This window comes from Nerophis ophidion, linkage group LG07, assembly GCF_033978795.1.
Source record: "Nerophis ophidion isolate RoL-2023_Sa linkage group LG07, RoL_Noph_v1.0, whole genome shotgun sequence".
Lineage (NCBI taxonomy): Eukaryota > Metazoa > Chordata > Actinopteri > Syngnathiformes > Syngnathidae > Nerophis > Nerophis ophidion.
Genome location: NC_084617.1, coordinates 13,926,573 through 13,941,016, shown reverse-complemented (window position 1 = coordinate 13,941,016; position 14,444 = coordinate 13,926,573). Strand labels below are relative to the sequence as shown.

At 39.7% G+C, this 14,444-nt stretch overlaps 1 protein-coding gene across 2 annotated transcripts in view; it reads left to right on the top strand.

Annotated features, from left to right (window-relative positions):
* The window catches only part of cacnb1 (calcium channel, voltage-dependent, beta 1 subunit), a 115,672-nt gene that overhangs the window by 4,111 nt on the left and 97,117 nt on the right, over positions 1-14,444 (top strand). For both annotated transcript variants that reach the window (XM_061905384.1, XM_061905383.1), the window contains exon 2: positions 11,380-11,466. In XM_061905384.1, the coding sequence (XP_061761368.1) occupies positions 11,380-11,466 (87 nt within the window). The remainder of the gene's footprint in view (positions 1-11,379; positions 11,467-14,444) is intronic.

Genomic DNA, 14,444 nt, shown 5'->3' with positions numbered 1-14,444 from the left:
TTCCAGACGACTGGAGCCCCAATAGAAAACGCCCTGAAGTCCACAGACATTTTTTGGGCTCTGGGAATCACTAATAAGGCAATTTAAACATAAGGGAGGCCGCAGTTCTTACCATGAGTCAAAGTAACCTTATATAAAGCTTTAAAAAGCCTAAAATCATACAATTTTATTATGTATGCTGTGTAAACTTGCCACATCAATATTCACCTTAAAGTATAATAGATAACGAAAGAGCATAGGATAGTACATGTGGATGTACTTGGCCATAGTATTTATATGTAGGATCGTTAAAAAGTGTGTTGCATAATATGTCACAATTCAATGTTGTAAAATATATGTAAACCATTTTTAAAATACCCTATACCAGAGGTGTCGAACTCATTTTAGCTCAGGTGCCGCATGGAAGAAAATCTATTCCCAAGTGGGCCGGAATGGTAAAATCATGGAATGATAACTTAACAATAATATTTTCTTTTTTTTTACTTAGGCCAAAAATAGAGTAAGCACATTCTGAAAACGTATAAATCACGAATAATCCTTTGCACAAAACACTTCAAGTTTGTTGAAAATTTTGAGGAAATTGGTGCAGCTTCAAAACACGATGAGCTTAGACTTCGTCTCAGTGTATCTACAAAGCCAGGATTAAACTTTAAGTCACAGTCTTTCTAGGATTGAAAAAAAAAAAACACAACATGTAAACTCTTCGAGATATCAAACACCTCCTTTGTCATGTCCACCTATCAAGCCAGAGCTAACTCAGCAAACCGTAAAAACTATTCAAAAGGGTAAAGTTCACTTTTCTCGACATTTTGAGGCAACAAAGGTGCCAAATGACCATGTGTTCGAAGCAGAAGACACAAAACGGCGAGTTTTAAGTTTCATTTGGGTCGAGGAGGAGGAACCACGGTCACCTTTTACGGTGTACCTCTTGCTTGGCCCGGTATAAAGTGTTTGCTTGCCTAACGGAATTGCTATTGTGACATCCAGTGGACACATTGAGAATAGCAGTTTCTTTTGTTAAAAAAAAAAATGCAGATCATTTTAATACTTGGCAAACTCATCACGCGGGCCGGTTAAAAGCCGTTGGTGTGACACCCCTGATTCATAACATAAAAAAATAGCTAAAGTAATCACTACAATTATAACAATTTTATATCATAGTTTGGCTCTATTTAAAATTTTATTTTTAATTATTTTTTATGTAATGTGAAAACTGAATATTTGATATTCTATTTATTATTATATTTTTAGTATTATTTCAATGACAATATTCATAAAAGAAAATCGAAAAGAATGTCAACTATTGGATTAAAAATTTGAATAAAATGATCTAATAAAACAATATACTGTAATTTTTTATGATTGTTATGGGTATATTTTTATTTAAATTATTTTAATAAGAGAAAATGTTGATTTAGCTACTGAGAGGGTCAACATGAATTTTAAGTCATGATCCAAATTACAATGAATAAAACAAAGTTTAATTGATTGATATATTTTCTATGCATCCATTTGTAGTTAATATTTTTATTATGAAAAATAACAATAATTGGAACAATAAATTATTATTTATTAACATAGCTGAATATGAGGGTAAATGTGAGTGATAATTCTAATTTGAACAATTAAATATTTTATTTTTCCTCTATATAAAAAAATAATTGTCCTATTTTAGTATTACATAATATGAAACGCAATATTGGATTTTGTATTATTTATCATACTTTTGTAATATTTTATGAAGATTTAAAAAAGCAAATAGAGTGTAAATGCTACTGAAAGGAGTCTAGTTGAGTAAGGACTCTAATAAAAATCTAATTTAAACAATATAAATATACTGTATCATATCTGTTATTATTAGGAGTACATTTTTACAACATTTTAATAAAATATTTATATTAAGTGGGGCGGTTTAGCTCGGTTGGTAGAGCGGCCGTGCCAGCAACTCGAGGGTTGCAGGTTCGATTCCCGCTTCCGCCATCCTAGTCACTGCCGTTGTGTCCTTGGGCAAGACACTTTACTCACCTGCTCCCAGTGCCACCCACACTGGTTTGAATGTAACTTAGATATTGGGTTTCACTATGTAAAGCGCTTTGAGTCACTAGAGAAAAAGCGCTATATAAATATAATTCACTTAAGCTACTGAGAGGGTCAATTTGAATTTTAAATCAAAATAAAAAAATCAATTAATTTAAAAAAGCTTAATATATTTTCAATGCATCCATTTTGATTACAACTTTTCTCTATTTATTCATTATTAAAAAAAAACCCAAAATAAATAAAATAATATACAGTAGTAATAAAACAATATTTAATCTCAAATATTTAGATTTTTTATATAATAAAATAAAGAGGAATAGCTACTGAAGTGTGTCTATATGAATATGAATTGTAATAAAATATAATTTATAATATTTAGTAATGATATTATTATGATTATGTTGTAATTAAATTATTTTGATAAAAGAGAACATTAGTATTTGGAAAATGAGATGGTCTGCTTGAATTTGGAAAACATTACAATTAATAATAATAATAAAAAAAAAAGCTTTTTAAATACATTTTCCATGCCTTTGTTTTTATTACTGCTTGGCCCTAATATTCACTAATAAAAAAATGACAATATTTGGAACAATATACCCTAATAATAAAACACAATTTAATCCCAAATAAGATCTACTGTAATTAAAAGCAGCATTATGTTATTGGACTGATGAGATTGTGTAGGCGTAGCTTATGATGTGGCCAGTGGGTGTATTTTAGAGGCGGTAAATGAGTTCTTCCGTCAATGACACGAGTGATGCTCTTCACCTGTCGACGGTGTCAATCCTCGCGACAGCCACAAATAGGCTGTGGCTTTTTCGGGAGTGGAGCGGACAACACACAACGCTGAGATTTGGTTGAAAAAAAAAAACAACAACAACAAAAAAAAAGTGTAACAAACACACCCACGCTCAGCACGTTGGTCGTTGCTCAACAGAAAGCGAAGAGAAACACAACACTGACCAAACATGCCAAAACCTGCTTTTTCTCTCCTCTTCACTCCCACTTAACCGGCCCCCACATCCTCTCTGTCCTCTCAAAGTTCTCCATGTTCTCTGTCATCCTCCTCCTCTCCTGCTAGTAGCTTGTACAAGTACAACACCAAAGCAATGGTGTCCAAATGTCTGACCAGGTGAGGCCAATTTCCGCTAGAGAATACTTACTAAATACAGTGACAAAAGTCACTAAGTTGGCAACACATTTCCTTCTTGCTACGTCTTCTTATTCTCTGGCAGAGCAGGCAGAAGGGCATGGAGTTGTAAAGACAAGCTACATTCACAGACAGTCCAATTCTAATATGTTTGTGTGAGGTTGGACAATGAAATGCCATAAATGTGGAGGTAAATGAGTGTCTCCATGATGACAGTTGGCACACACTGTTAATAATGATAACCGTGTCCTAACATCCGAGTGTTAGTATTACTTTTTTACAATAAAATCATCATAACCTCCACTTTGATATACCCATAAACTAACTGGGGCCAGCTTGGTAGTTTAAATACCGACATGAAAACAAGAGACATTAACGTATTTCCCCATTAAGAAACAACATACCCCAGTCTAAACTTATATAAACACATTGCTGTCTGAGTAACTAAAAATATTCATTGATGCACATTGTACAAACCCCGTTTCCATATGAGTTGGGAAATTGTGTTGGATGTAAATATAAACAGAATACAATGATTTGCAAATCCTTTTCAACCCATATCCAATTGAATGCACTACAAAGACAAGATATTTGATGTTCAAACTCATAAACTTTATTTTTTTTTTACAAGTAATAATTAACTTAGAATTTCCTGGCTTCAACACGTGCCAAGTAGTTGGGAAAGGGCATGTTCACCACTGTGTTACATCACCTTTTATTTTAACAACACTCAATAATCGTTTGGGAACGGAGGAAACTAATTGTTGAAGCTTTGAAGTGGAATTATTTCCCATTCTTGTTTTATGTAGAGCTTCAGTCGTTCAACAGTCCGGGGTCTCCGCTGTCAAATTTTACTCTTCATAATGCGCCACACATTTTCGATGGGAGACAGGTCTGGACTGCAGGCAGGCCAGGAAAGTACCCGCACTCTTTTTTTTACGAAGCCACGCTATTGTAACACATGCTGAATGTGGCTTGGCATTGTCTTGCTAAAATAAGCAGGGGTGTCCATGAAAAAGAAGGCGCTTAGATGGCAGCATATGTTGTTCCAAAACCTGTATGTACCTTTCAGCATTAATGGTGCCTTCACATACGTGTAAGTTACCGATGCCTCGGGCACTAATGCACCCTCATACCATCACAGATGCTGGCTTTTGAACTTTGCGTCGATAACAGTCTGGATGGTTCGCTTCCCCTTTGGTCCGGATGACACGATGTCGAATATTTCCAAAAACAATTTGAAATGTGGACTTGTCAGACCACAGAACACTTTTCCACTTTGTGTCAGTCCATCTTAGATGATCTTGGGCCCAGAGAAGTTAATGGCGTTTCTGGATGTTGTTGATAAATGGCTTTGGTTTTGCATAGTAGAGCTTTAACTTGCACTTACAGATGTAGCGACGAACTGTATTTAGTGAGAGTGACAAGCTGTGCTCTTTTAGAACAAAGCGTTGTTCATAAGCACATGCCGAAACTAACTTAAGCTGTAACTGTAATTGACACTGAGGAATCTTATTATAAAACAAGATGCAACAACTGGACAGCAGTTATTATAATCAGCGTTCATATGCTTTTCTACACTAAAATTCATCTATTTATTCAACTTTTTCAACTTCTTCTTCTCCAGATTTTGGCATGCTGTACCTTCCACGTTTTTCACCTGATTCAAACCGTTCCAACTTCAAACTGTTCGGCCTATTTGAGAATCGGTGGCTTTCCCTTGACAAATTCCCAGATTTACAGGTTTTCCGGGACATTTTTTCCATTAAAATGCATTGGCCATTTTTCAAACGTGCACCATTTCCACATTTTTCAACCGATTAAAACCATTCAATCTTCAACATATTCCACTCATCCTCGACATATAATGTTTTCCAGTTAAAGAAAATTCAAGGAATTGGCAGAATTCATGTTTTTTAAAACCCTTTTTTGACCATTTTGTCTGGCGATTACTCCTTCCACATTTTTCAACCCACTTCAACCGTTCCACAGTACGAACATTCCTCTGAATGAGGACAAAAAACAGTTGTTGTTTTTCTAACTGCAACGATTCCCGGTTTTCCTGAAATTACAGGAATTCCGTAATACCATTTTTAAATTCAACATACGTCAGCATTTCTCGACCGACTTGAACATTTCAGAACATTCAAGTTGTTGTTTTTTTGCCATTCTCCAGAAAATTCCCGCTTTTCCCCAAATTCCCAAATTTTTGGGAAATTCTCATTGAAATCAAGGGGACATTCTTCAAAGTTCTACAAGTCCCACATTTTTCATCTGATTCAAACTGTTCCAACTTCAAAATATTCAGCCTGTTTCAACAATTCTAAAAAATGTTTCCAGGATTTCAGTTCAACGTCAGCCTCGGAGCATTCTCATGCAATTCCTGAAGGAATTGCCTCATCTAGTTTTTTTAATGAGATTTTATTATCAAAAACAATATTTGTCAACACTTTTGATTGATTGATTGAAACTTTTATTAGTAGATTGCACAGTACAGTACATATTCCGTACAATTGACCACTAAATGGTAACACCCGAATAAGTTTTTCAACTTGTTTAAGTCGGGGTCCACGCAAATCAATTCATGGTACACACACTTAAAGGCCTACTGAAATAAGATTTTCTTATTTAAACGGGGATAGCAGGTCCATTCTATGTGTCATACTTGATCATTTCGCGATATTACCATATTTTTGCAGAAAGGATTTAGTAGAGAACATCGATGATAAAGTTCGAAACTTTTGGTCACTAATAAAAAAGCCTTGCCAGTACCGGAAGTATTAGACAATGTTCGCGTGACGTCGCGGGTTGTAGGGCTCCTCACATCCTCACATTGTTTATAATCATAGCCAGCAGCAGCTAGAGCTATTCGGGCCGAGAAAGCGACAATTTCCCCATTAATTTGAGCGAGGATGAAAGATTTGTGGATGAGGAAATTTAGAGTGAAGGACGAGAAAAAAAAAAAGGTTATTGCAGTGGGAGCGATTCAGATGTTACTAGACACATTTACTAGGATACTTCTGGAAAATCCCTTATCTGCCTATTGTGTTGCTAGTGTTTTAGTGAGATTAAATAGTACCTGAAAGTCGGAGGAGTGTGGCGACGGGTGTGTTGACGCCAGAGTCTCTGAGGGCAAGTCACGGCAGCTGCAGCAGGACGGAAGCTCTGCTGATGTCTCCGGTAAGAGGCGACTTATTACCACAGTTTTCTCACCGAAAACTGCCGGTTGACATGTAGTCGGGATCCATGTTCGCTAGACCGCTCTGATCCATAGTAAAGCTTCATCTTCAGGAATTTTAAACAAAGAAACACCGGCTGTGTTTTTGTGGCTAAAGGCTAAAAGCTTCCCACCTCCATCTTTCTACTTTGACTTCTCCTTTATTAATTGAACACATTGCAAAAGATTCAGCAACACAGATGTCCAGAATACTGTGTAATTATGCGATTAAACCAGACTACTTATAGCTTCGATCGGGCTGGAAAATAATGTCCGCTATAACCCGAGACGTCAAATGCACGCGTCATCGTACCGCGACGTTTTCAACACGACACTTGGCGGGAAATTTAAAAATGCAATTTAGTAAACTAAAAAGGCCGTATTGGCATGTGTTGCAATGTTAATATTTCATCATTGATATATAAACTATCAGACTGTGTGGTCGGTAGTAGTGGGTTTCAGTAGGCCTTTAAGTATCGAACATTGGTACTATTGAGTACTTGTATTGATCACCAGGTATCAAGAATTGGTACCGTATCATACCAAATGTGAACGATAACTATTTGTACACATAATTTAGGAACAGGACATTTTGTAGTGAAATAGGATGCCTACTGATGCAACTTCAATACGTCCTGTCCTTGTGCTATATTAGCGTCCCCTCACTGGCTCCCTGTGCGTTATCGAATCAATTTTAAACTCCTTCTATTTGTTTTTAAATGTCTAAACAACCTCGCGCCAACATATCTCTCCGACCTCCTTCAGCCTTAGTGCCCGACTCAATCCCTAAGATCAGCCGATCAGCTGCTACTGACGGTCCCTGACACAAGGCTGAAGCTTAGAGGTGACAGAGCTTTCGCTGCGGCTGCTCCCAAGCTCTGGAACGACCTACCTCTGAGTGTTAGACAAGCCTCCTCTCTTCCTGTTTTTAAATCTCTCTTAAAAAGATACTTTTATTCCTTGGCTTTTAACACTAAGTGATATCCGTCCTGCAATGGCGCCCTATTATAAACCTGCTGTGAACCTGTTTTTATGTTTTATTTATTTATTTTTTATCATGTTCTGTTTTTGTTGTGTTGTTTGCTCGGTCCTCGTATTATCTTTTAACCCAGGGGTGCCCACACTTTTTCTGCAGGCGAGCTACTTTTCAATTGACCAACTCGAGGGGATCTACCTCATTTCTACATATCATTTATATTTATTTATTTATGAAAGAGACATTTTTGTAAACAAGTTAAATGTGTTTAATGATAATACAAGCATGTGTAACACATATAGATGTCTTTCTTTCACGAAGACAAGAATATAAGTTGGTGTATTACCTGATTCTGATGACTTGCATTGATTGGAATCAGACAGTAATGATGATAACGCCCACATTTTCAAATGGAGGAGAAAAAAAGTTGTCCTTTCTGTACAATACCACATGAAAGTGGTTGGTTTTTGGCATCTAATTCATCCAGCTTCCATACACTTTACAAGAAAAACATTGGCGGCAAATTCCATAGCTTGCTTGATTGACATTCACGGCACCCGAGGGTCTTGTGAGATGACGCTGGCTGCTGCCAGTTCATTATTATGAAAAACTGACATAGAGGAAGGCGAGAAACACTTTTTATTTCAACAGACTTTTGCGCCGTCCCTTCCGTCAAAACTCTAAAGGCCGACTGCACATTTCCTATCTTCACAATAAAAGCCCTGCTTCATGCTGCCTGCGCTAACAAAATAAGAGTCTCGGAAAGCTGGCGTGCACAAGTGATGTGCACGCCAACTTTCTGAGGGATCGCTTGTGCACGCCAGTTTTCCGAGACTCTGTATTTAGTTAGCGCAGGCAGCATGAAGCAGGGCTTTTATTGTGAAGATAGGAAATGTGCAGTCGGCCTTTAGAGTTTTGACAGAAGGTACGGCGCGAGAGTCTGTTGAAATAAAAAGTGTTTCTCGCCTTCCTCTCGGTCATATTTTCATAATAATGAACTGGCAGCAGCCAGCGTCATCTCACAAGACCCTCCGGTACCGTGAATGTCATTTAAGTGACGTCTTGGTGAAGATCGATGATCACTAATTTTTAGGTCTATTTTTTTTAAAAGCCTGGCTTGGAGATCGACTGACACACCCACCGCGGTCGACTGGTAGCTCGCGATCGACGTAATGGGCACCCCTGTTTTAACCTGTCCATTGTACAGCAATTTGGCTACCCCTGTGGTAAATTTTAAATGTGCTTTATAAATTAAGTGGATTTGATTTGATTTGACTGCCATCTTGAGTCGCTAAAAAAACACGTTCTTGTCTTGACATAGAAGAAAAACATTCTGTAAACGTGTACAGTATGTACGCCGGCTATCTTCAACCAGATATTCCAAAAACAACAAAAAATACTCCTGAGAGTTTAAAAGTGATCCCGTTTCATTTGGAGCTGCTACCTGGGGGCCATGTCCCCTGCCTCCCACCATACTTCCGCTTGAATTAACACATCCTCTTGAATTATAGAACACATTTGAATCTGTCAGGACATCGATTACCACCTCTCTCCTATGTCTGGCATTCCCCCCCCGCCCTTCCTTCCAGGAAGTCGCCACATCGCCATTCACACGGCGGACACACCGTCCCCGTGTGCGTCTCATCTTCAATCATCCGTTTAACTACCAGCAACGTGTACATAAACATGTCGCAGAGGGGCCACAGAAGTGTATTGAAAGTGACATTTCACACACGCACGCACACACACACACTAAACCCGCCATCACAAACAAACTGCAGTCCTATGGGGAATAAACTGAATTTGGTGTAAAAGATAAAAAAAAGAGATCACAACTGACAGGCTTCGCTACACGTGTTAAAATAGTCCAACACCGCTACAACAAAGATGACGGGGAGAAGACGCTGCCGAAGGTGAGTCACGTAAATACAAACCACGTTGGGAAATTGTGTTCGATGTAAATATAAACGGAATACAATGATTTGCAAATCATTTTCAACCCATATTCAGTTGAATATGCTACAAAGACAACCTATTTGATGTTCAAACTGATAACAATTTTTTTTTGTGCAAATAATCATTAACTTTGGAAGTTGATGCCAGCAACATGTGACAAAGAACCGACATCAATCGCGAAAGGATATCACCACATGGGCTCAGGAACACTTCAGAAAACCACTGTCACTAAATACAGTTTGTCGCTACATCTGTGAGTGCAAGTTAAAGCTCTACTATGCAAAGCGAAAGCCATTTATCAACAACATCCAGAAACTCCGCCGGCTTCTCTGGGCCCGAGATTGTCTGAGATGGACTGATGCAATGTGGAAAAGTGTTCTGTGGTCTGACGAGTCCACATTTCAAATTGTTTTTGGAAATATTCGACATCGTGTCATCCGGACCAAAGGGGAAACGAACCATCCAGACTGTTATCGACGCAAAGTTCAAAAGCCAGCATCTGTGATAGTATGGGGGTGCGTTAGTGCCCAAGGCATGGGTAACTTACACATCTGTGAAGGCACAATTAATCCTGAAAGGTACATACAGGTTTTGGAACAACATATGCTGTTGTTTTTCATGGACGCCCCTGCTTATTACAGCAAGACAATGCCAAGCCACATTCAGCATGTGTTACAACAGCATGGCTTCGTAAAAAAAGAGTGTGGGTACTTTCCTGGCCCGCCTGCAGTCCAGACCTGTCTCCCATCGAAAATGTGTGGCGCATTATGAAGCGTAAAATACGACAGCGGGGACCCCGGACTGTTGAAGGACTGAAGCTCTACATAAAACAAGAATGGGAAAGAATTCTACTTTCGAAGCTTCAACAAATAGTTTCCTTAATTCCCAAACGTTTATTGAGTGTTGTTAAAAGAAAAGGTGATGTAACACAGTGGTGAACATGCCCTTTCCCAACTACTTTGGCACGTGTTGCAGCCATGAAATTCTGAGTTAATTATTATTTGCAAAAAAAAAATAAAAATTTATCAGTTTGAACATCAAATATATTGTCTTTGTAGTGCCTTCAATTGAATATGGGTTGAAAAGGGTTTGCAAATCATTGTATTCCGTTTATATTTACATCCAACACAATTTCCCAACTCATATGGAAACGGGGTTTGTAAGACCGCCCACAAAACGGCGCCCCCTGAAGCGACTGTCAGAAAGCGGCTAGATTTTGATCAGTAAAACATTATCAATGCAACATTCTGACCAAAGAACCATATGTTGAAGAACATATGGTCATATGTCGACCACAAGGAAGTGTTTTCAATTTAGAAAAAAATATTTACGGGCTTTAGCTGTTAGCTTCTTAGTGTCGTCCTGCTCGGTGTGCGCGTATCATTCTTAGCCAATTTCCCCTCCCCCCTCTAGAGTCCTCCAGTGATAATGGTACTTGGAATAAATTATGTTCATTTTCCGCCATGGCGCATGTGTGTAACAAGGAATATGGACATGTAATTGTGCATCCCATTTGAATGAATCTTTTACGTGAGTATAAGTTTAAGCCGCATGTAAACATTGCGATACAGCTACGGTAAACCATATCAGAAGAGCAAATATCGGACATCTGTGTCAGACAATGTATATAGTACGCAGTGTTTAATACACAGCTGTGTATTGAGTTGGGGTATAAACATGCACGTTGCGTTTGTCGGCCCGCTTTGTTCTCTCCACACAGAGCCGCCGGAACAGGCCGTCTCCCCACAAACGCGATTAGTCGGCATTGCGTAACCATGGCGATGTGGGCGGGATGGGCCGCTAATGTAATGAGCGGCCTCTGCCCAACCCAGAGACATGCGTTTGGCAGGGGTGTCCGCCAATGCGATTATAGGGTTACACGGCAACATGGAAAATGAGCACCGGCGGTTCACACGCGCTTATTTTGTTTCCGTCACGTAAACAATGTAGCAGCCTTCGTCCATGTCCGGATGAATAACTTTTTCTTGCTATTTGTCCTCCCCTTCCCTCCTCTTCTCACTTCTCCACCTCCACCAGGGCAAGTACGCTAAGAGGAAGAGCCGCTTCAAGCGCTCCGATGGAAGCACCTCTTCTGACACCACCTCCAACAGCTTCGTCCGCCAGGTAACCACGCTTGTCCTCGACACCTGGTCCCTCGTTCCTAATGAGATCAAAGTAGCACATTTTTGCCTGTAGTTGTTTACGGTGCCACGTTGTGCTCAAAATATTTCCACTGAGGGCCACAGACTGACATATCAAAGGATGCAATGGGCCATTTTGGTTGTTTCCACCTTCAACCAGTACATTTTGTATATTTTTCTCAAAGAACTAGAAAATGCAATTTTGGTTGAAAAAATGCATAAGAGCCAAAGTCGAACTGAAAGGCTAACAGTCAGCATGCTGGCTATCCATACATCCATTTTTTACTGCTTATTCCCTTTTGGGGTCGCGGGGGGCGTTGGCGCCTATCTCAGCTACAATCGGGCGGAAGGCGGCGTACACCCTGGACAAGTCGCTATCTCATCGCAGGGCCAACACAGATAGACAGACAACATTCACACTCACATTCACACACTAGGGCCAATTTAGTGTTGCCAATCAACCTATCCCCAGGTGCATGTCTTTGGAGGTGGGAGGAAGCCGGAGTAACCGGAGGGAACCCACGCATTCACGGGGAGAACATGCAAACTCCACACAGAAAGATCCCAAGCCTGGATTTGAACCCAGGACTGCAGGAACTTCGTATCGTGAGGCAGACGCACAAACCCCTCTTCCACCGTGAAGCTGCATGCTGGCTAGATAGCGTCAAATAACACAAAATGTTAAATGAGCTATAAAATGCTATCAGTAATGTCACGCGGTGCACGTTGTGTCACCCCAAGATGCACAAGGACCAGACAGGCAGGAATTGCAGGTAAGAACTGGATTTAATATACAAAAGTAAAAAAACACTGGTACAAAACGGTAAAAGAAAGCGCGTGCCTACGCACGGGAAGCTAACGCTAAACTTAGCATGGAGTCCAAGAGTCCAAAAGTAACGTGCCGAGTGCACGAGAAGCTAAGGAGCAACTTAGCATAGAGACAGGATATAAGAAATACCAAAGGATCCAGACTGAACAAAGGGAGAAGGCAGGCTTAAATACAGGCAGATATCAAAACACAGGTGCGCGTCAACCGAAAGTAGAAGGTGGAACAAATACGAAATCATGGTAACAGAACAAACAAGGAAGTGCACAACTCGGAACTGGAAGAGTCCAAAACAATCAAAAAACACAAAAGGACTCAAAAACCAAAACAATATATGATCCGGGCAGCGGATCATAACAAGTAATATGTTAAAATGTTAAAAATAGCATGCTTATAGTTAGTGAAGTACCAAAATATATAACACTGAGGTATATACCTGCTAATATGGCTAAAAACTCTAGCAAGTTAATGTTAGCATGCTGAAATGCTAACTGTAACATGCGTTAAGTACCATTATGTTACTCTGAAATGTGTACCTGTTTATAATTGTAGCCTGTTTACCTCAGCATGCATCAAGTAGACCTCCCTGCTTGGCAATCAGCATCAAGGGTTGGAATTGAGGGTTAAACCGCCAAAAATGAGTCCCGGGCGCGGCACCGCTGCTGCCCACTGCTCCCCTCACCTCCCAGGGGGTGATCAAGGGTGATGGGTCAAATGCAGAGAATAATTTCGCCACACCAAGAGTGTGTGTGACAATCATTGGTACTTTAACTTTAACTTTAAGTACCAAAAAATGACTGAGGCATAGACTTACAAAATTGGCTTAAAAAGCTAGCATGCTAATAAGTATCATTCGTCAAGTAATTATTTGACGCGGATGTGTTAACCTACAAGTTTTGCCATAAAGCTAACATGCTAATATTTCAATGCGAAAGGTTGCGCCGCAGGCCGTTAAAAAACGAGCTCCGGGCCGCCCCCGGGCTTCACAATAGACAGCGTTGTTCTAGACCAGGGGTGCCCATTACGTCGATCGCGAGCTACCAGTCGACCGCGGGGGGTGTGTCAGTTGATCTCCAGCCAGTCTTAAAAAAAATAGACCTGAAAATTAGTGATCATCAATCTTCACCAAGATGTCACTTAAATGACATTCACGGTACCGGAGGGTCTTGTGAGATGACGCTGGCTGCTGCAAGATCATTATTATTAAAAATGACCGAGAGGAAGGCGAGAAACACTTTTTATTTCCGTCAAAACTCTAAAGGCCAACTGCACATTTCCTATCTTCACAATAAAAGCCCTGCTTCATGCTGCATGCACTAACTAAATACAGAGTCTCGGAAAACTGGCGTGCACAAGCAATCCCTCAGAAAGTTGGCGTGCACATCACTTGTGCACACCAGCTTTCTGAGACTCTTATTTTGTTAGCGCAGGCAGCATGAAGCAGGGCTTTTATTGTGAAGATAGGAAATGTGCAGTCGGCCTTTAGAGTTTTGACGGAAGGGACGGCGCGAAAGTCTGTTGAAATAAAAAGTGTTTCTCGCCTTCCTCTCTGTCATTTTTTCATAATAATGAACTGGCAGCAGCCAGCGTCATCTCACAAGACCCTCGGGTGCCGTGAATGTCAATCAAGCAAGCTACGGAATTTGCCGCCAATGTTTTTCTTGTAAAGTGTATGGAAGCTGGATGAATTAGATGCCAAAAACCAACCACTTTCATGTGGTATTGTACAGAAAGGACAACTTTTTTTCTCCTCCATTTGAAAATGTGGGCGTTATCATCATTACTGTCTGATTCCAATCAATGCAAGTCATCAGAATCAGGTAATACACCAACTTATATTCTTGTCTGATGATTCCAGACAAAATCTTAACTCTTGACCAAGTCCTTATGACTTTAGACTTCAATCAGTTGAGTTCATCAGGTTTTCTTAAAAAAATAATTACAAAATTCTTATGTGCGGACAAAGTTTTTTTAGTACAAGATGTTTCTTACTTGCTAACAGTTTAACCTGACACTTCAGCCTTTATCAGTCTTAAAAAAAACTTGATCTGTCTGCACACAAGAATCTGTTTACTTTCAGTAAATCAGTCGCCGTTTCCTTCAGACGTGGACCAAACACCTTAGAACTTGGTTGG